Genomic DNA, 23,771 nt, shown 5'->3' on the forward strand with positions numbered 1-23,771 from the left:
CAGCTCTATCTGGTGTGATGGCACAAAAAGTTACTGGCAGAAGTTTGAGTAACCAAAGGAAAAGAAGGACAGCAAATGTCAAGCGAAATGTGCGTAATTAGAGTTGGAAGGGAGAATGTAAAACAGCTACTATCATTTAGACTGTTAGCACAACATGACAAAGAAAGCAAGTGCATTAATTAACGCTTCACTGCTGCAGCAGCAGCCTGGGGAGCTACCTTCTGCAGGACTCCAGGGATACCATGAGCCTTTAAAACCTGGGGCACCTCTAGTGCAGGGCCAGGGCCTGTGCGCTGCTGCACTGGCACTCTCATGTCCACCGGCTGAGGAAGAAGTGACCCCTCCATCACCCAGCAACTGATGAACTGAATCCCATCCCGAGGCATCTGCGCTGCTGTGCAGACACTCATATATCCACTGACTTAGGAAGAAGTGACCGCTTCATCATCCAGCAACTGATGAGGTGAACTCCAGTGCCTGACCTTTGTGTCTCCGCGAGATTATGTCTTCCTGTGGGAGTGGTAAAGAAGCTGTGCTCCTGACCACTTTATGATGGAGGAAGGCTGAACGCCATGCACATGTGGTAGGACAGAATTGTATTAACTTATCACTAGAGAAAATGTATGAAATCAACATTAATATGGGCAAACTACATTTATAGTGCCTTGATGCAACCGACTGATTGCAGCTGCCTGTGGCACACACAGTTTGCCCTGTAAGAGGGCAGCCCCCTTAGTGCCGCATTAGGCACATCCTTTCACCCTGTTGCTGGAACCCCCTCTGTGGGAGTCCCTCCTAGGTTCGGCGCCTCTACAGTGTCATTTCCAGTGCACAGTGGGATGGGGAATAGTATTTATACCTGCCCCCACCCACCGTCCATCCTCTTTGTTCCCCTTAGGGCAGTTCCAGTGGTAGTGGTCCTGCAATTTTGGTTGGTGCTAGAGTAACACTGATTGGTACAGCGATTTTGCGCAGTGCCCGTACTTCCCAGTAAGCGGATTGGCGGGGAGGTTTGCTCCCCACCATGCTCTTAGCCTGATACACTACACAGTCACAAGGTGGAAGACTCCCACCTTGATACACCGGCACAGTCACCACAATAGCAATTTGATATGAATGCGTGACTCCCTGGGCGGTATACTGAGAATGGAGAGGGTCATGATCTATGCCGCCGCACTGGACACGGACTTCGGACAGGGGTGTCCTGTGACCAACATATTATGGTGTTAGGAGCTATTGCTGTCTTGAAGGATCAGAAGTTTTGCCCAGTGGAAACTTAGATTCACGGATGATAGCGCAGTGGATCCACATGCCTGCTCAGTGTACAATGCAGATCGCAAGTCATTGGGTTACTCTGCTGGTTTGAGAGGTCCTTTTGTATGGCAGCGAATACGTTAAAATCTATAGGCCTAACATAGAACAACAAGTTAATTTTTGTCATCAGGAGCCAGGTGGAAACCACTAAGGATAGATTAGAGTGTGATGAAATGTCCCCTAGTCTTTCAAAGGGCGCTTTAATAGGGTAGGATGACCAAGCGGCAAGGGGCAACACACAGCTCAGACAAAAGCGATACCCACCTGTACTTCCTTCTCAACGTGCCAGTGCAGATAATTATCATTCGGTAGGCATTAGTTTCCAGTAGAGAGTGCAGACAAAGGTCTAGTGGCTACCGGAATAGGGCACCCAATGCAATGGTATGTGTTTGACCTCATAGTCACAGGTTCAGATCCCGGCAGGCCCCTTCAGCCTTTCATCTTCATGAAGTTGATGAAATGATTTTATCACTATCATTATTATTATTGATTTAACATGGATATGGAGCATATTAGTTTCACAGCGGATGTGTATCACAAGATGAACGGGTGCACGTGAATGTGAGGCCCCATTGACGCTTTGTCATACAGTCCAGATCACACCACAGAGGACAAAGACAAGGCCATGGCCCCTGACAGAATATGTTCAATTTTATTTTTCCAGGATTTGGGCTTGCAATCTCATTGCAGTTTGCAGTCAGAAATGGAAAAAGTAAAGGAATATCTGTGAATGTACTGGGCTCACTCAGCAGTGAAGAAAGCAAGAGATTTAGCGCTGTTCTATAATCCTGAAGTGTGACACAAGCAACAATTTTTATACAGCCAAAACAAATCAAGGTACTCAGTGGTAGATGCACAATAGACAAACCTTCACCAAAACCAGATTTGACACCATTAATTTGTTCGCCATAGTTTATCAATTAAGCTGCCTGTGCACATGTCTGGTCAATTCAACAAGGTATGTACACTCTCTAAACGAGGGCATGTTACAGATTGCTTCAGTTAAGCTAAAATTACCTGCCCCATAGCCATGGTAGCCAGGCGGGCTGTAGAAGTTGTCATCTAACAAGGGTGCTGCAGTTCCAAAAGTTGAAGAAACACTGGGTTAGAGCACAAAAAGGCTACAATGGATTAAAGAACATTTGGCATTCCCAATATTCAAGAAAGGGCAGGAATGTGTAGATATTTTTCTCCTCCTGTTCCCACTTACTTGTCTGCTTCCTGGTATACATTAGCAGAAGTTTGGAAGTGCATGACTTTAGCTAGGGTGGGAACATCAGCATGGTGACACAGAATCTAAATATCGCAGTCAGACGGTGAGTGGCTGGCATGCATGTATGGACATGAAATGAAGCAGAATATGGCAGTGCCGGCCCCTCCCCCTTATCGCATTGGATGGTAGGGTGGTGGGATACGCAATGCTGTAGGAGTTACATTTGCCCATATATGGGCAGAAGGGTACATTGGCAGGAACCTGCAAATAAGAGTGAGTTTTAAATAGGTTATCCTTTGACCATTTCTATAAAAGATGTGCACTCAGTAAACATGAGAGTTGGGTAACGGGATCTTGCAATTAAGCAAAAAATATAATATTATAAATAAAAAACGCCATTCAGCCTGGTGGGTTGCATAAGTTGGTCATTCCAAAAAGTAGGTGTTGTGACTCCAATAGGGTGACAAGTAGCAGACCACATCTTGCATTCAAACTTAGGAGGTGTAGGCAAATTTGCTCATAGGTTTACCTCATGTCCTCACAAATCGAAAAGCATTGGCAGTGATATCTTTTCAGCACCCTGGTATACATTTAGCAAAATCTGGCTAGTGGCTACATACACTAGGGTGGGGAAGCCAGCATGGAGACACAACATCTGAAGTTTGCAGTCAGACTGATGGATTCTATAGGCAAGAAGGACTTGCAATGCAGCAGGATGTAGGAGCACCCTCAGGGGACCGCAGCCCCCCATGATTAGATCTACCTTTAGTCTGGTTTAGGGGGGAGGCTCTGCTGGCATCCTCGAAAGGACATGAATCAGCTTAAATTCGATACATGTCTTATATTACTAAAGGGATAGGGCCATGCCTTAGATGCTAGGACAAGCAAGGGGGGGGGGGGGTACCATTAGTCACAAGGCTCCACCCTGTTCTCCGCCTTATGACCCTCTCCAGGGGAGTCCATATTTCACTTGTTGGTGCGGCACACAGTTATCCATTTCTAACCCCCAATTTTAGAAATAACCTTGTAGGTGTGGTATACAAGGGCTTTGTCAATCCCGAATGCAAATGCAGATATTGCACGCAATGCACAAGGGATTATTTCAGACAGAACTATAGTTACGAAGAGAGCAGTAGTTTTGCTTTCTCTGTGGGGCAAGAATTCTTCCTGGCAGGGTACTCCCATACATGTGGAGGTCAGCATGCAGAGATAAGGGTATGGTGTTGGCCACAAACAATAACTATATACTAATGGCCTTGGAGGGGAACTCCACTATGCTTACCAGCGAATCCTGAAGTCAGGGACTGGGCGGGGAGGGGTAAATACATGACCTGGCAACCCCTAAACAGAAGGCCCTTATTGGCACAGAGGGCACCATAGGGACATCACTCAGTACTGTGGTTTAAGTGGAGCACAGCGGTTCTCAACTTCTGGGGAGGCCAGTGAACATTCTTACGCATGGTTAAATGAAGCTGTGATTAAACATAGAACAGTAGTTCCCAACTTCGGTGGAGGCCATCAAACCTTCCTACTGCAAGGTAAATACGCAATGAACAAGCCCACCAAGCAGGTGGGATTGGATCTATTCTAATGCAAAATCAAATGGAACAAGAAGGGCTTGGAAATTAGGCGTGGCATCTTCAGTGAAAACACCACCATATGACAGCAGCCATATCCGGGGCTTTGGCGGAGTTACAGGGTGGTGAGGAGGTTGATTGGTACATATGGGTACCCCTTCTGGAGCACAATAGGGGTGGCTTATGCCAAAATCCCAGGAGTCTTTACTGCAGGACCCTGGTTGAAAAGAGACGGCACCCAGCTAGTCCTTTGGGTGGTTACAGCCTGAGCCACTGGAGGCTTGCCTGATCATGCTCCACCCCTAAAAAGGCATGAGCTAAGTTGTGGACTAGTGGTCCATGGTATTTAAGGGGGATAATCCCCACATAAATGGTGGCACCAATTGGGTTGGCCATGGTGCAGTTTGGCTCCTCAGGTGGGCTGGACAGCTTAGGTTAGTCACCACTGCATGCCCTTGGATCACCCGTAAGTTAATCCACCACTTTGGCATACTCCTTGTATGAAATAAACCTGCAGCACACTGTTTTCCAACAACATTTGTGTGGACTGATTATTTTGCAGCGCTTCTTTATTGGTAAGCGGGTGGTGCCGATATCTGTAGTATGCACATGCTTAACGGTAGTAGTTGGCAACTTGAGCCCCCTGCGACGACCCCCTCAGGGTGAGGTAATTTAATATCGTAAACATTTAGAACTGGAGAGAAGGGTGTGTTGTGTGTGTAAGTACCAGAGAGGCGCTATGATGAACTGTGCTCGCACGGAGGCTCCGGCAGGGGTGGTGCTTTAAATGTGTCTGCATATCCTATGTGACCGTTGCAGAACCCCAAACAGGGTGTTCCAGAGCACATCAAACACAGCAAAGAGACGCCATATAAAAGTATAATCTACAACGCATGATGTAACCTACCATGATGATGGTGATGGTGTTCTGACGGAATCTTGTTAAACTGACCACGTGCCTCCGTCAGTCCCACGTACTCTATGAGTCTCTTTATGCTGATCGGAGCTTCTGATAGCCATGAAAATGACTGTTTCTGATTGGTCAGGTCATAGCCACCCTTGTAGAGGTTCCCTGGCCTCTCCTTAGCTAGCAGAGATGCTCAAAGTACACACCGGGCCCCCTGAGATCCCCTGACCTTTACATGTGGCCCCCAGTGAGCTGCTGCACCTGGCTGCTGATTACCTGACCGACCACAAACATTACGCATCAACCAACACCCTGTATTTACATTTAACTGAGGTAAGAAGCAAAGAAGCTGTCCTGCACCACCTTACTTTTGGACATTTATTTTAAAAACATTATTCAACAAACATGTGAAATCATGACATAGTCTCTTAAAAATTCAAAATAGTGCATTTCTGTAACATATGGAGATGTTTCACCTCCGTAGATGAGATTATATCACTATATTGAGTAACGTGTCACACATGATTGTTTTCAAACATGAACTTAGAAACATTTGTGCCAGAAACACGTCACCAAAACCCTGCTGCTGAAAATGAAGGCCTTCTTCATTTTTTTTTGGGGGGGGTGGGGGTGTTTCTGCTTTCACTGTCCAGTAACAGACTAAAAGCTTCAATCAGACATCAAGGTGTAAAAGTTGTAACTTGGGCCCTGCATTGCCTCAAGTGAAGATCTGCACTCATAGCGGAGGCGCTGACGTGCACAGCCGAAGTACTAAGGGAATGGCTCCACAACAGATTACAGTATAGACGTTCTATCTCAGACCTCAAATAGTTCATGTAAAGTTCTACTCTGCTGTACCTGATCCAGTTACAGAGTGCAAGCTTCCATCATATCATAGTGGAGGTTCTGCTTTACCCTGTCCAGTTACAGAGTGCAAGCTTCCACTACATATACTATTTGAGGCTCTGCTGTACACTGTCCAGTTACAGAGTAAAATCTTCAATCACATGTCGTAGGGGAGGCGCTGATGTGCCTAGCCAAGTTACTAGGTGAATGGTTTGATAGCATATTACAGTGCAAACATTCAAACTCAGACTGGAAAAAGTTCATGTAAATGTCTACTTACAGCTTGCAGGAGAGGCCCCACTGTACACTGTCCCCGTACAAAGTACAAGCTTCCATTACATGTCACTTTGCAGAAGGTCTCAGTCAGGCTCTGCGGCAACTGAAGTAAAGATGTGAACTCATACGGAAGGCTCTACCCAGTTTAGAGTACACGCTTCCATCACACATCACTGTGAGGCTCTGCAGAAACTAAAGCAAAGGTGTGAACTCAAAGGGGAGGCTCTGCTGTACACTGTCCAGGTACTGATTACAAGCTTCCATCACATGTCTGTGCGGAAGGTCTAAGTCAGGCTCCACGCTGACTGAAGTAAAGGTGTGAACTCATAGGGAAGGCTCTCAAGCTTCCATCACATGTCACTGTGCAGAAGGTCTAAGTCAGGCTCCACAGCGACTGAAGTGAATGTGTGAACTCATGGGAAGGCTCTGCTGTACACTGTCAAGGCACAGAGGACAAGCTTACATCACATGTCACTGTGCAGAAGGTCTAAGTCAGGCTCCGTAGTGACTGAAGTAAAGATGTGAACACATAGGGAAGGCTCCACTGTACACTGTGCTTGTACAGAGTACAAGCTTCCATCACATGTCACTGTGCAGAAGGTCTAAGTCAGGATCCGCGGTGACTGACGTAAATGTGTGAACTCATAGGAAGGCTCTGCTGTACACTGTCAATGCATAGAGTACAAGCTTCCATCACATGTCACTGTGCACAAGGTCTAAGTCAGCTTCCGCTGAGACTGAAGTAAAGGTGTGAAGTCAAGGGAGGTCTTGTGTACTCTGCGCACATACAGAGTACAAGCTTCCATCCCATGTCTCTGTGCAGAAGCTCCAAGTCAGGCCCTGCGGCAACTGAAGCAAAGGTGCAAGCTCCTGGGGAGCCTCTGCTGTACACTGTCCAAGTACTGAGTACAAGCTTCCACTACATATCATAGGGGAGGCTCTGCTCTACACTGTCCATTTACTGAATACAGGATTCCATCACATGTCACTGTGCAGAAGGTCTCAGTCATGCTCTTAGGCGAATGAAGTAAAGATGTGAACACGTAGGGAAGGATCTGCAGTACACTGTCCAGGTACAGAGTACAAGCTTCCATCACATGTCCCTGTGCAGAAGGTCTAAGTCATGCTCCGCGGTGACTGAAGTAAAGGTGGGAACTCAGTTGAGGCTCTGCTGTACACTGTCCAGGTACAGAGTACAAGATTTCATCACATGTCACTGTGCAGAAGGTCTAAGTCAGGATCCGCTGAGATTGAAGTAAAGGTGTGAACTCATGGGGAGGCTCTGCTGTACACTGTCCAGGTACTGAGTACAAGCTTCCATCACATGTCACTGTGCAGAAGGTATAAGTCAGGCTCTGTGGCGAATGAAGTAAAGATGTGAACACGTAGGGAAGGATCTGCAGTACACTGTCCAGGTACAGAGTACAAGCTTCCATCACATGTCACTGTGCAGAAGGTCTAAGTAAGGCTCCGCGGTGACTGAAGTAAAGGTGTGAACTCAGTTGAGGCTCTGCTGTACACTGTCCAGGTACAGAGTATAAGATTTCATCACATGTCACTGTGCAGAAGGTCTCAGTCAGGATCCGCTGAGATTGAAGTAAAGGTGTGAACTCTTAGGGGAGGCTCTGCTGTTCACTGTACAGGTACAGAGTACAAGCTTCCATCACACGTCACAGTGCAGAAAGTCTCAGTGAGGATCCGCCAAGACTGAAGTAAAAGTGTGAACTCTTAGGGGAGGCTCTGCTGTACACTGTCCACCTACAGAGTACAAGCTTCCATCACATGTCACTGTGCAAAAGGTCTAAGTCAGGCTCCCCCGAGACTGAAGTAAAGGTGGGAACTCTTAGGGAAAGCTCTGCTGTACACTCTCAAGGCACAGAGTACAAGCTTCTATCACATGTCACTGTGCAGAAGGTCTCAGTCAGGCTCCGCAGTGACTGAAGTAAAGGTGTCAACTCATAGAGATGGCTCTGTCCCAGTATAGAATACATGCTTCCATCACATGTCATTGTGCAGAAGGTCTAAGTCAGGCGACTAAAGTAAAGGTGTGAACTTGGAGGAGGCTCTGGTGTACACTGTGCACATACAGAGCTGTGTAGTTTGACTGGGCTAATACAGTCAATTGAGCTTTTGAAACCATCAAGCACTTGAATTTTTCTGCACCAAAGGCACTTTCACCTTTTAGAGCAGGAAAAAATAATTCTTAAGAGTTGATGCTAGTATGGCAGGTTTCGGTGTGGTTTAATCACGTGGATTGATCATAAATACTTGACTTAAGCTTTTGCCTCTCATAAACCCCCAGAAAACAAACTATGGTACCATTGAACAAGAAGAGTTAGCTTGTTGTTTGGCAGTAAAATGTTTGAAAACAAAAGAGTTAGCTTCATGGGGTTCTCAATTTACAGATCACAGACCTTTCAATTATTTGTTATTTGGCAAGGGTTTCAGGAAAAGCGTTGGCCCCGTTAGTCAGACTATTAGTCAGATTATTTGATGGAATCAAATATATTCCATGTGGAATCATTATTACGGCACATTGTATATCAATAATGCCTTTAAAGATGGTAGATCTATGTGATTGATTGAATGAGGTAGAGTCTGCTGTGGCATTTGTTGAAGACATTTTGTAATCAAGAGCAACTGTCTCAACACAGGATTGGAATGAAGCCGTGCCAAAAGATTCTGGGGCTTATTTATGAGCCCTTGCGTCACTGTTATGCCGCCGGTGCATCACTTTTTGTGACGCACCAGCAGCGTAAAAAAATGCACCATGTTGCATCATATTTACAAAGTGACGCATCTAGGTAGATGTGTCCCTTTGTAAACACCTGCATCACATTATACCTGCGCCAGGTATAATGTATGCAGGGTGGGCGTTCCGACGCAAGAAAGGGTCGTAGAAGTGACGCAGTGAAATCTATGAGATTTCACTGCGCCACTTCAGGACGCAAATGTGTCAATATCTTATGCCTGCCTCATGGCAGGCGTAAGACTGATGCAGGCATATTTCACATGGGACTTGCCCATGTGTAATGACCCATTGCTGAAGTTGCGTCACTTTAGTGACACACTCCAGCAATGTGTGATGTTTGCGCCTACAGATATGTCAGAAATACTGACGTATCTGTAACTCCTTATGACATGATGCTTCATATTGTAAATATGATGCATCCACCATGCCGCAAGGAGGGCGCAATGAGAAGTGATGCATCACTGTTTTCACGCAGGAATTCGTCACTTTTCATAAATGAGCCCCCCTGTTTTGCAGGCTGTGAATAACTTTGTTGCTAAAGGATGGCCAAAGGAAAAAGCACTAGAGACGACTTTGAAACCTTTTGCACAAGTTAGCAGTGAGCTGTCTATAGCAGAAGGAATTATTGCTCGGATATGAATTTATCTTAAAGGAATGAAAAGACAAGATGCATTTGTCAAAGCAGGAAAAAGTTGCTTTAGCTAAAGCAGTGGGCAGTCTCGACATAATGAGTCTGAGGTAAGTCTCTCGGTGTACACATTTTGGCTGGTATAATTTACATCTTGTGAGGTACAATAAAACAATTTCTGCATTCTTGAAAAGCATCTAATTCGTAAATTAACAAGTTTGGATATCTGATAAGGACACAGAGTTCTCGAACCAAGGGTCAGTGCATATGTGTCCAGATATCCGGCATGAGGATTGCAAGATGACTACATGTGGTGTGCATGTCGTGTCCTGATTGTCTGAGTGTGTTTAACTATATGTTGCATCTAGCTTAGTGGTATTTTGGGGGAACACAAGCCTTTGGCCGAATGTGTTCTATTGAGCCCAATCGCCGCTGACCTGTTTGTGGTGCAGCTATTTATCTGTGGGATCAATCAGGGTTTTCCCTGGGCATGCCTTTGTCTTTGGGTTAATAGAGACCCCACCTGTGACCTGTTATTTGATAGGTGAGGGTGTGGTTCGCAGAGCCTGCTTGACCACATATCTCAGACTCAGGGTTGATGGGGAAGTCACCTTGAGTAAATCCAACAGCAGTGGTGCGAGTTCACTTGAACTCCTGAAAATAATATGGCAGTCACTGGTGTCATTCTAAATAGTTCATGTACATTTGTCATAGCATACAATGATATTGTTTTTACAGATATGAACATAGTTATACATTCCTAGATCATGGCATACATTATCATTGCTTTAACTGGTAACAACATTGTCATTCGTACATGGATTATGCCATACAATGATATCAATATTGTCGGTATCAGCCCGGTTGTGTGGGCTCAGGTGAAGGCACTCATTGAAATTGAATTTATTGGTATTGCCGCTGTCAGACCTGCACATATCATGGTATCCTTTGACCACATATTTACCCATTTCAACAGAATTTTGATGCATAATGAGGTACGTGTTCCACCTCTATCACTTTGTTAAATTTAAATAAATTCTGCTTATAAGGTACATCTTGGTGTGGATAGAACATGTAAGAAGCAGTACTTTTGCGGGCCATCCATAGATTCACAGATTTATAAAGTTCTGTAAACCTGGGATTGCACCACAATGGTGCACCTCTGTGACCTTGGAGTAACGAGAAAATATACAATCTCGCATGGGGTTTCTAGTATGCGGTGCGTGATGGCGCCTCTGCGTGTGAACGTCAGTGTCAGGTAGAATATATACAGTGCCACAGATGAGGGGATAACCCTAAACCCCCTAAGCAGACCGAAGTCAAGTACAGCAAAACAGAAAATCTGTGCACACTTATAAAGCGTCAGCAGTATAAAATACTGTAAGTAAATGAACAGAGAAGTCAATTGAACAAGAAATCAGTAAACAGTAATACGTTGACGAGTATTTTCTTCCTTGGTAGATTTATTCTGTGAACAAATGCCCAGCCAACACGTATTTCGTCAGGGAGTTTACCCTACGACTTCTTCAGGGCTACAAGATGTACAATAGCAAAGTATTAGCACACAATACCAAAAGGTCATGTAGCTTGTAGGCAATACAGTATAACCAAGACATTAGCAGGGGCAAGTGCACCCAACATTCATAAACTATCCATTATATCGAAGGATAGAAGAAAGGGGGAGGGGGCACCCACAAGGTGACAATATGTAGACAACAACATAGTGCGTGATGTCGCCAATGTTGCGCATGTGCGTCAGTAGAAAAGCATAATGTAGGGGAGACATAATGATCATAAAAACGTAAGATTCTATTAGACAGATAAACTACTTAAGGTGTTACATGACATATTTAAGAAATAATTCATACATTACAATTTAATAAGTGACATGGAGAGGGGAGACAGTAAACGAAAACCAAGATTTAGGAGAAACATATGTCAAATAGCGACAGGTGTTTTGTCTGGGTGAAAAGTAAGAACAGTGAAGAGAACGAAAGGTAGGATGAGAAAATTCTTACCTAATGGACAAGGAAAGGCAGAATGGTGTGTCTGCAAATGGAGGGGAATAAAAGGAGATCAGTGCACACGTCGCACATGGGTAAAGTCAGAAAGTGGTGTACAAGACAAAAGTATAGCAAGCTCACCACTCCGCCGGTGATAATTCCGTCCCGGCTAAAACAGGGAAAATCAGTCCCAGGAGGGGCAACGTGTAAGGTATGGTAAGTACCACAGTCCAATCACTGCAGGTCAAAAAATGTAGGATGGTAAGTAGGGAGTACCAATTGGTAAACAGGTGAAAATAGAAGAAACTACAGCAAACCGCACAATGAACACGGAAGCGAGGTTGCTACATAATAGAGAGCAACAGCACCATTAGTAATAGTGGTCCGGTACACCGTGACCTATGGAGTGACGTGAACTAGTAAAACGTGTAGGCCGAAAAACACATGCGGTACGTGCCTAAAAATAGTAGAACGCTAACACTGAGAAAACCCAAGTTAGTGATGGAGCGTCAGATTTGAAAAAGAGGCAGTGTTCAAACGTAAGTCAAAAGGTAGGCAGTGAAATCAGGACACCGTCTGAAATGCATGTAAAGAACTTGAAGGTTAATAACACGGCTCAGAGTTAGAGCGGTGTAACAGTAAGCATTTAAAAGTTGTTAATAGGTAAGTAAGCTTTAGTAAAGTGATAAAATCAACACAGGATATCAAAATTGCATTGGTGGTAGCAATAAGCTACAAGGTTTGGGAGCGAACGGGTGTCAAATGGGAACTGGTGATAACAGATAAGAGAAAAGACGACGCAAAAAATATAATGGATCAGTAAATCCGTGAGCTAAGCGGCGTAGGTGGTGAAAACTGATCAATCAGAACTTACCAGCACAAATTCAGTGGTGGGCCAAGCGAGTACGCCACAAGCTGGGAGTATAACATCAACCGGAATTCTGGAATATGTCATGTCACACCTTAAGTAGTTTATCTGTCTAATGGAATCTTACGTTTTTATGATCATAATGTCTCCCCTACATTATGCTTTTCTACTGACGCACACGTGCAACATTTGCGACATCACGCACTATGTTGTTGTCTACATATTGTCACCTTGTGGGTGCCCCCTCCCCCTTTCTTCTATCCTTCGATATAATGGATAGTTTATGAATGTTGGGTGCACTTGCCCCTGCTAATGTCTTGGGTATATTGTATCACCTTCAAGCTACATGACCTTTTTGGTATTGTGTGCTAATACTTTGCCATTGTACATCTTGTAGTCCTGAAGAAGTCGTAGGGTAAACTCCCTGACGAAACACGTGTTGGCTGGGCATTTTGTCACCAAATAAATCTACCAAGGAAGAAAATACTCGTCAACGTATTACTATTTACTGATTTCTTGTTCAATTGACTTCTTTGTTCATTTACTTACAGTATTTTATACTGCTGACGCTTTATACATGTGCACAAATTTTCTGTTTTAACGAGAAAATATATTATTATTTCTCTGCATTTCTCCTTTTCGTAGGCATGCTGCATTCACCAGAATTGTGCAGGAGGTTTTCCCTTCCTGCTTAAAGACAATCCTGCTCGTAATGCAGGCACCCTTTCACCCTAGTGCAAGGTTGCCTGCACTGGTGCTGGCCAGAAGTAAGTGCTCCAGTGCTAGGAGACAGAAGAAATGCGCCATATCATAGTAGATATGTGACATTTCTTGTCTCTCACATTCACGCAAATCAGCACAACAATTTGTCTTGTTGCATGGTGTTTCATTAAATATTGGTAAATCTGCCCCTTGGTTTCTTTACCTGATGATGTTTGTTGTAAACTAATATTGGATTTTGGAAGCCTTGTTGATATGATACCTAGTGATAAGAGGTACATGTTTGTCTTAATTGACTACTTTTAAAAATGGGTCTATCTTGAATTTACTTCTTCACCTAATACCACTGCTGTGATCAAATATTTGTTTGGTATATTTGTAAATGATGGACCACCAAGGAGTTGGTTACAGATAGCAAAAACCTCACAATTAAAGATTGTATTTCTTCTCATCACACTAAACATTTATGAGTGGTGTTATTCTCCAGCTTCAAATGATCTGGTTGAGTAAATAAATAGATGTTTAACAATGGGTGTACATACAGCGGTAGATGTTGGCACATCTGTGAAAGAATTTTTGAAGCAAAACTTATGGTTGTATTTGATCACCCCACAGCAATACAACAGGGGTATCTTCATGTAAGTTGTTATGAAGGAGGGAGATCGGGTCCAGTCATTGCTTAAAAAGATGACAAATGCATGTGTGAAGTAAACAAAAAATGTTTTTAATCACGTTTCTCATCAACAAATGTTAAATACATCCAAATTTGATGACAATGAAATGCAAATATGTGAATTTGAACATTGGAAATTGAGTTTTAATCAGAAAACCTAATAGGGTTCAAACTGGGAGTATCAATGTATACACCTCTAGTACAGGCTATCAACCTGTCCAAGGGTTTGGTTCTTCTAGATGGAAAGGGATGGCGGTGTATGAAGTGTTTAGGTAAGTTGTGTCAGAAACAAGCTAGTAGCATTCTGAAATCAACAAAAGATGGAAACTCCAATATTAATGCCGGTGCTCAATGTGGAGATTTGCAGTGGATAAAGAATGTGATGAGGATATGATTACTACCACTAATTCACAAGTGCCAGGATTCTTGACAAAGGCTATCTCAGAGCCACACTTTTAGGAAGATACGTCTTCATTTTTGATGACTTTTGCAGTAGTAATTCTAATGTTCAATCTTCTTCTAACTATCAAGATGATCAAAGGTTGCATGATTACAGTGATAGGTCTACTTACAGAGTCTCTATGCCTGTAAGATTCAAATATTATTCTTTACATTAATAAGAAACAAACATTTAGGAGTTAATGTCAGTAGGTTTGTTGTTAATTCTTTAGGAAGGGGAAGATGAGGTATTGTATATAAGATGTTTGTGCTCATGTGTATTTGTACTTACCTGTATGTTCTCGGATGATATTCATTTATCTGTAGTTCTGCCTTCTGGTTCTCCTCTCCCTGGGTCCTAGTCAGTGGTGTTGACTGGTAGTTGTTTCCATAAGTCCCAGGAGTAGGAGGTGCAGGACGTGATCCCCTTTACAACTGAATTAAAGACACTTTTCCACTTACATTGCAGTGGGAGTCTTTACTTTACAAAGTCATTCACAAATATTGATGTTGAAAACTAAGAACAGAAATGTTTTTAGAATACACACTTATTTAAACATTTATATAAGGAGTGGCAGTGCTCCTGCACATAATGTTCAAAAGCATGACGGCTGAGTCGCAAGGGCCTTTATGAGTCAAGCAGGTTTGCTAGGTTGGAAGAGGTGGTACAATGTAATGTATGTCTGTTCATGGTGTGCGTCCCAAAATTTCATGCACCAGCTCTTGTGAGTGCACCATGTGGATACCCCAATACTAAAACTCCTTCTTTAAAACAACAATGCTAGTTACTTTCTGAGGTATTGTATTTTTTGAATCAAAATGACCATTGAACACCGAGCATATGAATTATTCTACAATTGAAACTTCTTCCCAAAAGACTGGCTTCGTGATTTTGGGGACAAAATGGTGGATTTAAGAAGGACGTTAAGTGTGTGTCAAAAACATTGAAGGCCAAGACAGTGCTGGTCAAGTAGACACGGCTTCTTTGTAGACGTAGCTGATGTATCAATCAATCAATCAATCAATCAAAGCATTTGTAAAGCGCACTACTTACCCGTGAGGGTCTCAAGGCGCTGGGGGGGGGGGGGGGGAATGCTGCTACTGCTCTAAGAGCCAGGTCTTGAGGAATCATCTGAAGGTCAGCAGGTCTTGGGTCTGCCGTAGGTGGAAGGGGAGAGTGTTCCAGGTCTTGGCGGTGAGGTGGGAGAACGATCTGCCGCTGAAGCACACTCTTCGGATGCGGGGGACTGTGGCGAGGGCGAGGTCGGCGGAGCGAAGCTGGCGGGTGGGGGTGTAGAAGCTGAGTCATCTGTTGAGGTATGCTGGTCCGGTGTTGGGGAGTGCCTTGTGTGCGTGAGTGAGAAGCGTGAAGGTTATCCTCTCGTTGACGGGGAGCCAGTGCAGGTCTCTCAGGTGGGGTGTGATGTGTCTGCAGCGAGGGATGTCGAGGATCAGGCATGCAGAAACGTTCTGAATGCGTTGAAGTCGTTTCAGGAGTTTGGCCGAGGTTCCTGCGTAGAGGGCATTTCCATAGTCCAACCTGCTGCTGACGAGGGCCTGGGTGACCGTTCTTCTCGTTTCGGTGGGGATCCACTTGTAGATCTTGTGAAGCATGGGGAGGGTGTTGAAGCAGGAGGAGGACACGGCGTTGACCTGCTTTGTCATGGAGAGGGTGGAGTCGAGGATGACCCCTAGGTTGCGTGCGTGGTCTGTGGGTATTGGAGCTGTTCCCAGTGCGGTCGACCACCAGAAGTTGTCCCAGGGCGAGGGGGTGGGTCTGAGGATGAGGACTTGCATCTTGTCTGAGTTCAGCTCCAGTCGGCAGTTTTTCATCCACTCGGCGACGGCTTTCATTCCTTCGTAGAGGTTGGTTTTGCCAGTGTGGGGGTCCTTGGTGAGGGAGAGGATCAGCTGGGTGTCATCGGCGTAAGAGATGATGTTGAGGTCGTGCAGTCGGGCAACGTGGGTGAGCGGTGCCATGTAGATGTTAAACAGCGTTGGGCTAAGGGATGGGCCCTGGGGTACGCAGCAGATGATCTCGGTGGCTTCGGAGCAGAAGGGGGGAGGCAGACGCTCTGTGTTCTGCCAGAGAGGAAGGAGGTGGTTCAGTCCAGGGCCTTCTCTTTGATCCCGGCGTCGTGGAGGCGTGTGCGTAGTGTGCAGTGGCAGACCGTGTCGAAGGCGGCTGACAGGTCCAGGAGGATGAGGGCCGCGGTTTCACAGTTGTCTAGCAGGGCCCTGATGTCATCGGTGGAGGCGATGAGGGCAGTTTCGGTGCTGTGGTTGCTGCGGAACCCAGACTGGGACGGGTCCAGAATGCTGTTCTTCTCGAGGTAGCGTGTCAGTTGTTAGTTGATGGTTTTCTCGATGACCTTAACTGGGAACAGAAGCAGGGAGATGGGCCGGAAGATCTTGAGGTCCTTTGGGTACGCCTTGGGTTTCTTGAGTAAGGCGTTAATCTCGGCGTGCTTCCAGCTCTCCGGGAAGGTTGCTGTCTCGAAGGAAATGTTGATGGCTTTCCGGAGATGGGGTGCGATGGTAGCACTGGCTTTGTTGAAGATGTGGTGTGGGAATGGGTCTGACGGGGATCCGGAGTGGAGGGTGTTCATGATTTTGATGATGTCGTTGTCGTTTATGTTGGTCCAGGAGAGCAGGCGGTAGGTGTGGATGGGGATCGTGGGGATGGAGGTCTCAGTGTTTGTAGAAGAGCCTGGTGAAATGATTATGGAAAATTACCATTTGAGAAAGAGAGCAGAGAAATAAAAAGTGAGGGGCAGATTTACAAGCCCCTTGCAACACATTTACACTGCCGTTGTGTCACTTTTGTGATGCAGTTACGTCATGAACAATGTGCCACGTTGCAACACATTTACAACGAGATGCATCTAGGGAGATGCATTACATTTAAAGCACTTCATCTCATTGTACCTGCTTCAGGTATAATGTATGCAGGGTGTGCATTTCGACGCAAGAAAGCCTCGTAAAAGTGAGCAGTGAAAGCTACAAGATTTCACAGCATTACTTCTACGATGCCACTGCGTCAAAACCTTATGCCAACTTGAGGCAGGCATAAGGAGTGACGCAGCACAATAGGAATAGGCATTTCTGAAGTTCAAGAAGAGGTTTATTTAGAAATATTAATATGGTCATACAAACAAAAAACAATACTTTGTATAAGTAATTATTTGTTAAAGCACAAATGCAAGAAGGTGCAATAAAAAGTAGTAATGATATACTATACTCATGAAAATAATAAAAGGAATTATAGACGAGGATATGAGTATAGTCACAGGTTCACATGAAATGTAGATACCAATACTTGTGAATAATACATAATCTTAAAAGACATTATAGGAAGTGACAAATTAAGCATAACTGTAAAATGAGCAATAGGAAGTCAAGGAGGCTTGGAGACTTCTTGTTGTGAGAGATCGGGTAACGAAGTTCTCTTCCCAGTATCGTCTAGATATTGTGTGAAAGGGTCCCAGAGGTGTAGTCGTTTTGTAGCAAGAGAGATAGGATGGACAAATGCTTTATCAAGGTGATGGTTGTGACATACCGCATACCACCAAGCTAAATAAGACAATTTAGAGGAATCTTTCCAGTTCTTGATATCTGCTGAAAAGATAGGGCTATTAATAAGTCAATAAGTAGCAATTGGGATTGGGATTGGCCTCCCTCCCAGTCCGGTGTTAGACTGCCTAGGAAAACATTTGTGAAGGAGAGGGGGGGAGGAATAGGCATTTCTGAGCATTGCTGGAGTTGCGCCGCACATGTGACATGACTCCAGAAATACGTTACCTTTACGCAAACAGATTTGTGATGCATCTGTCTATCCTTCCACCATGGTGCGCCGAATTGTAAACACGATGCATCCATGCTGGCGCAAGGGTTTTTTTGCATGACACAATTGAACAGACGCATTTCTGCTAAAATGCAGAGATGTGTCAGTTCTTGTAAATCTGCCCCTCTGTAGTTTCAGAAATGCCATTTAATTTGGTCAGTGTTGTGAGATGTTCCTTCTATTTCTAATCAATGCTCCTTTTTTCTCCCACAGCCAAAGAATGGAGAAGACATGGAAGTTGGAAATAACTCCTCGGTGACAGGGTTCATCTTGCTTGGGTTTTCGGACAATCCAGCCTTGCAGGCGCCCATCATTCTTCTGCTCTTTCTCATTTACCTCATTTCCGTGGTGGGGAATTTCATGGTTTTCTTCATCATTTTTCTCAGCCCTAATCTTCACAAGCCTATGTACTATTTCCTGCGCCACATGTCCTTCCTAGACATCTGTTCCACCTCTGTCACTCTCCCTAAAGCCATTGCCATCCACTTGACAGATGAGAAGTTCATCTCTTCAGCTTCTTGCTTTACCCAGATTTACTTTTTCCTGTTCTTTCTGAGTACAGAGGCAATGCTGCTCACCGCCATGGGATATGATCGATATGTTGCCATATGCAATCCCTTACGATATGCCGCAGTCATGAGCAGGAGGATGTGTGCTCGGCTGGCAGCTATCTCTTGGACCATAGGAGTACTGGATGCAATGCCGCACACCCTATTACTGTCCAGCATGTCTTTCTGTGGGCATCAGAACCTTGATCATTTCTTCTGTGATGTACCTGTACTCATACAGCTTATCTGCAGTGACATCACTAGCATTGTCATCGCCACCTTCACAATCGGGTTCGGTTTAGGGGTCACTTCCTCAATCATTACTTTAACATCCTATGTCTTCATCATTTCCACCATCCTGGGAATACGCTCAGCTGCTGGGAGGTGTCAAGCCTTCTCAACGTGCTCCGCTCACCTCACCGCGCTCCTCCTCTTTTATGGGACTGTGTTTGGTGCCTATCTCAAGCCCACCTCAGTTTACTCCAAAGGGCAAGAGAAGATATTCTCCTTGCTTTATGCGGGTCTCATTCCAATGCTGAATCCTATGATATACACTCTTAGAAATAAGGAGGTAAAGAAGGCACTAATGCGAACCAGTAGGAAGGAGTCCAATCTCATAGACAATTCTGGATGAAGTTGTGTACTTTGTTGTGAAATTCAATTCGTTTTATTGTTTTCCATGACCAGCTTCTCCCAAACATAGTGGACTCAAATGACGTTGAGTGAACATTAGTTACAAAATTTAATTACACAATGCTGAAAGTTGTGGGGATAGGGCGTGTCTGAAATGCATTAAAAAGACTTTCCTATATTGATCACACCAGATTCTACTTTATGAATTAAAGAGTATAAACCAGACTCCACAATTAACGGCTCACACACTCAGAAATGGAGGAGGCTCAGCGGCTTGCTAATAGATGTAGCTGTCAGGCTCTGGAATGGACAATCGGGATCAAAGGGTATGAAATAGATGGAACTCACAGACTCAGAAAAGGCAGCGTGCTTTGGCTTTAAGATAATTAATTCATGCTCAGAAACTGACAAACAAATATATGAAATGAGTAGGACTCACGAGAGTAAAGCTAAGTAGAGTCTGAAGGCTTTGGAATGGATAGTTTGCAGGTTCAGGAAGAGGTTCAAGTTACTGCCTCTGGAAGGGGTCGAAAACACAAGCTCACTAGTGGCAGCTCACAGGCTCAGGATTAAAGGCTTGGCTCACTTAGTGATGAATGACTCAGAGACACAAGAGTGTGTGGCTACAGGGTTCAAGGATGGAGAAGCGGACTCCCGTAGTGGGGTATAGCTTGCTGGATAGGAAGGATAGCACATGGTGCATGGGAAAGGGTCCCGCATTTTTTAGGGGTGGACGACTCTCAGTGTCAGGAGTGGGTTGTTTACAGGCTGAGTTGTTGTAGCAACTACTTTATGTTTACAGCTGAAAAACTATGCTATGTCCAGTAATTTCCTCACAGAGTAAATAATTAATTGATATACCACCCTTAGGATAAATTGCTCCCGGGTTGTGAAAATAAATCAGACCTGCCTTACCATTATAAGCTGCTAATCCCCAAATTTCAGTGTTATTTTTTACCAAAGGTGTGTCCCAAAACCAAACACTCTCCACAAAGCATTAGCCCATCCCTTTCAGATGGGGTTAAATGATCCACCATAAACCATTGAACAACTCAACAGAGTAGAACCACTGTTAGCTTGTCCTTCTTCCAGCGCCACCCTTGTGACAGCCGCACCTGAAGGTGAATAGAAGGCGCATCTTTGTCACTCTATGTTAAAAAGCTTGGGCCTCATTTACGAGGCCTTACCGGATCTTTTGCGCTGACGGCACCTCACTTTTTTTGACGTTCCCATGGTAAAATGTGCCTCGGCATATTTATAAGGCCACAAAAAGCAACTTTATGTCGCTTTTTATGGCCTTATAAATATGTGCTTCTTTCACGCACAAAACTGTGTGAAAGTGTCATTCCAAGGGTGTTGCTGTGGGTGTTCCAACCTAACATCCATGGAACCTAAAACATTCCCAGATTTGCAAGAAACCATAGACCTGGGAATGCCTCAGAACCTAACGCCACCTCAGGGAGGGGGGCGTTAGGGAGGTGCAAAGAGGAGAACTGTTTTAATTTCTCCTCATGCTTTCCTTTTTCGATATGTGCTGCATTCTACAGCACACACAGAAAAAGGAAATCGCCTGAATTGATTGATTTTGTGCAGGAAGGTGTAAAAATTAAATGGCCCCGCAAATCATGCACCCTTGCCCCATGGTGCAAGGGAGCCTGCATTAGCGCATGGCAGCGGACTGTGCATTGGCACTGGAGAAACGGACAGGAATGTGCCGTATCACATAGATACGGCACATTCCTGCCCTTTTGTTTTGACGTAGGGCAACGCAGCAAGATTCCTTGCGGCGCTGCCCTAAGTCAAAATCTCATAAAGAGGCCCTCTGTACTCGCTATCACAAAACAGAGCACACCAGTTTAGTCAACTCCTATAAGGTGGAAGTCATAGTGTAGCAAACCAAGGGTCAATATCTTTGTTTTCTTTCTTTATCAGGGGATTCTTTTTTGTTTTACTGTCATTTAAGTATTTCAAGTGAGCGTTGCTGTGTCATTGTGGTGGTGTCATATATAATCTGAATGTCCATATGCACAGTGCATAGTTTTAAAAGAAACCTTACACACTGGTTGCTCTGTAGCTTCTGTACAGTAGAGTCCAACGCCGCACGGCTTGTGCCCCTTGCCATTACTTTAACTACATTATTCGGCCTTGAGGAGACTCACCTCTAAAACCAACACCTCAATCTTGCTTTCTAGTGCTAATTTTAAGTTTGATATGGAAAGATTGCTGCAAATGTTTTGTTATGCCCCTCCAAAATATTACAAACCACTTTGAGAGAAATGCTAGCTCCAGTATCCACAGAAAGGTATGTGTCAGATGGGGACCCCTTTTGGGCAACACTTTCACCACCTTCAGCTTTGCCATGTTGAAAACCTTCAGCACAAAACATGAAAAGTAACTGCTCACCACACCTGCGTTATAGATCCAGCATGGGCCCAACTGTCCCCATTACCAAGCCCATTTCCTGGTTCTATTAGCCTCTGCCTCACCCTAGCTACTGCGCATCAACCAAGCACTCCATGCGCAGAGACCAAGCAGAAGATGCACTTCCTCTGCATGGCATGGCACTTCCTCACCAGTGTCAAGGCGGTGGAATGTCCAAGATTATTCTAGCTTGGGGAACAGGGGATTCATCATCATGAGGGGTACACACCCCCTCCCCACATCCAAAGTTACTGTTTATATTGAACTGGGTACAGCTCTGTCCTCTTGCAGCAGGAGCCCTGTGTGCTTCTGTTTAATCAGTGGCTTCTCCCTCATAGGCCTGCTCCATTGGTCCGCACCGCATTTGTAATTTTTCATCGCAGCTTATGACTGACAGGCAGGACCAGGTCCAATATCTGAGGTAAGTGAGATGCCCAATGAGGGAGCAGAGTTTTCCCATCACTGCTGTAAATTGTTAACACTCTGAGCTTGCTGCAATCCAAGAGCGACCAGTGCCTTCTCCTCCCAGGTCCATTGGCCTGCAGCCATGCAGTGGCAGCCATCTTGTTGCCCAGATAGCCTCTGGCGCGAGAGCTCCAGACCAAGATCTGCTGCAGGAAAGTCGGCGTGCACTGCCCCTGTGCGGGTTACACTCTGGGGAGACACTTGGAAGGCAGCACCCTCAGTATTTCCAATGCCATTGAGCTGTGTTGCCAGGGGCATCAGGAATTCGGAGACCCAGGGCCAAACATATTTTGGAGGCCACTGTCCAGAACAGCTTTGAAGTTATGATCCAGTTTCAGCTCTTTCGTGCCCTCTTTGGCCAGGTCACTGACACTGTAAAGGCACACTCATATAAATTCTAAATGTGTGTTACATCTAATATTCAGGGATAGTGATATGCATTTTCAGTACTCTACCACAGCAGCAGCTCACTAATATTCCTGCAAATCACTTCTGTGACACCCTCCCACTTCTTATATGTGAGGTCCTGTTTTGATCTAAAATAAACTTTTAATGGCTGTTGCATGAAAAATAAACACAACATTTATCTGCATAATATCTGTGATAGACTCTCACACAACACCCACATTAAAAATAGGTTAAAGGAAAACGGTATTTAAAACTGTAAGATGCCGGTTCCTCACCACATGAGCCTGACAGCAATTGACACACAGACGTTGCAATGTGTAAACGTCGTTTATTTATACACTCTAACGGGAGCGCCGGAGAGGAGCTCCGTACTATCTTGAAATCGGCGCGCTAATGCTGATCCGAAAATCTGGCCACTGCCGGATGTCCCCTGACGTCACACGCAGTGTGCGTCGCAGACTAGACCGCTACACCACATCTCCCCCTTCACAAACACTCAAAATACAATAACCCCCCTGTGCTTGAACAGTCTTACTTGTCCATACTGAACTCTTCGAACCTCCTGGGAAACCTTACTCTTCTCCCATATCGTGTCCTCCTACTACTCTCGCCTGTGGTCGGGGTGGTGTCGACCCCGTCCAGGCAGGTTGTTTCGCCTTCTCCTCTTAGTCCTGCATCTCTCCATTCTGCCGCCTCAGGCTCCTCCTGGGTGTCGGATACCTGTTCTGTGCTTTCCTCTCTTCCTTTGCGCCCGGTTCCTGACCGGGGACTGCCTTCTGCTTCCCAGGATCTTTCTCTTTCTGCCTCCTGCGTGGCATTCGCAGCCCCGGTATCGCCCAACTCTACACTAGGCCCCCTCCCATTGGCAAGCTTGCATCTTGCCATGCGGTCTTGGGACCATATCTTCCCGTCGCTGAGGAGGGCTGACCTGGAGTATGGCTCTACCACTTGGAATGGGGACGTGAACTTGCTGTCTCCTTTCTTCCCTTGTGTGGGTACTTTGACTCTCACCCACTCACTCTTCTCGAGTGCGATGTCCCTGGTGTTGTGTCTCTTGTCATAATATTCCGTGTACACTGCCTGTGCTCTCTCCAGGTTTCTGCGTACAACCGCTGGTGACCAGTGACTTTGCACTGTGAGCCGTTTCCAGGCCACGTTATCCTTTGTGAAAGGCTCTCTCCCTCTCAGTACGCGGAACGGACTGTAACCCGTGGAGGTGGGTGTTATCCGGTAAGCC

At 45.1% G+C, this 23,771-nt stretch overlaps 1 protein-coding gene across 1 annotated transcript in view; it reads left to right on the plus strand.

The window, feature by feature from the left end:
* LOC146813307 (olfactory receptor 8D2-like) overlaps positions 1-19,241 on the plus strand; it is a 35,512-nt gene extending 16,271 nt beyond the window's left edge. Inside the window, exon 2 of the mRNA XM_085615372.1 lies at positions 18,273-19,241. Coding sequence (XP_085471498.1) covers positions 18,273-19,241 — 969 coding nt within the window. The remainder of the gene's footprint in view (positions 1-18,272) is intronic.
* The last annotated feature ends 4,530 nt before the right edge of the window (positions 19,242-23,771 follow it).

Source organism: Triturus cristatus, chromosome 7, assembly GCF_964204655.1.
Source record: "Triturus cristatus chromosome 7, aTriCri1.1, whole genome shotgun sequence".
NCBI lineage: Eukaryota > Metazoa > Chordata > Amphibia > Caudata > Salamandridae > Triturus > Triturus cristatus.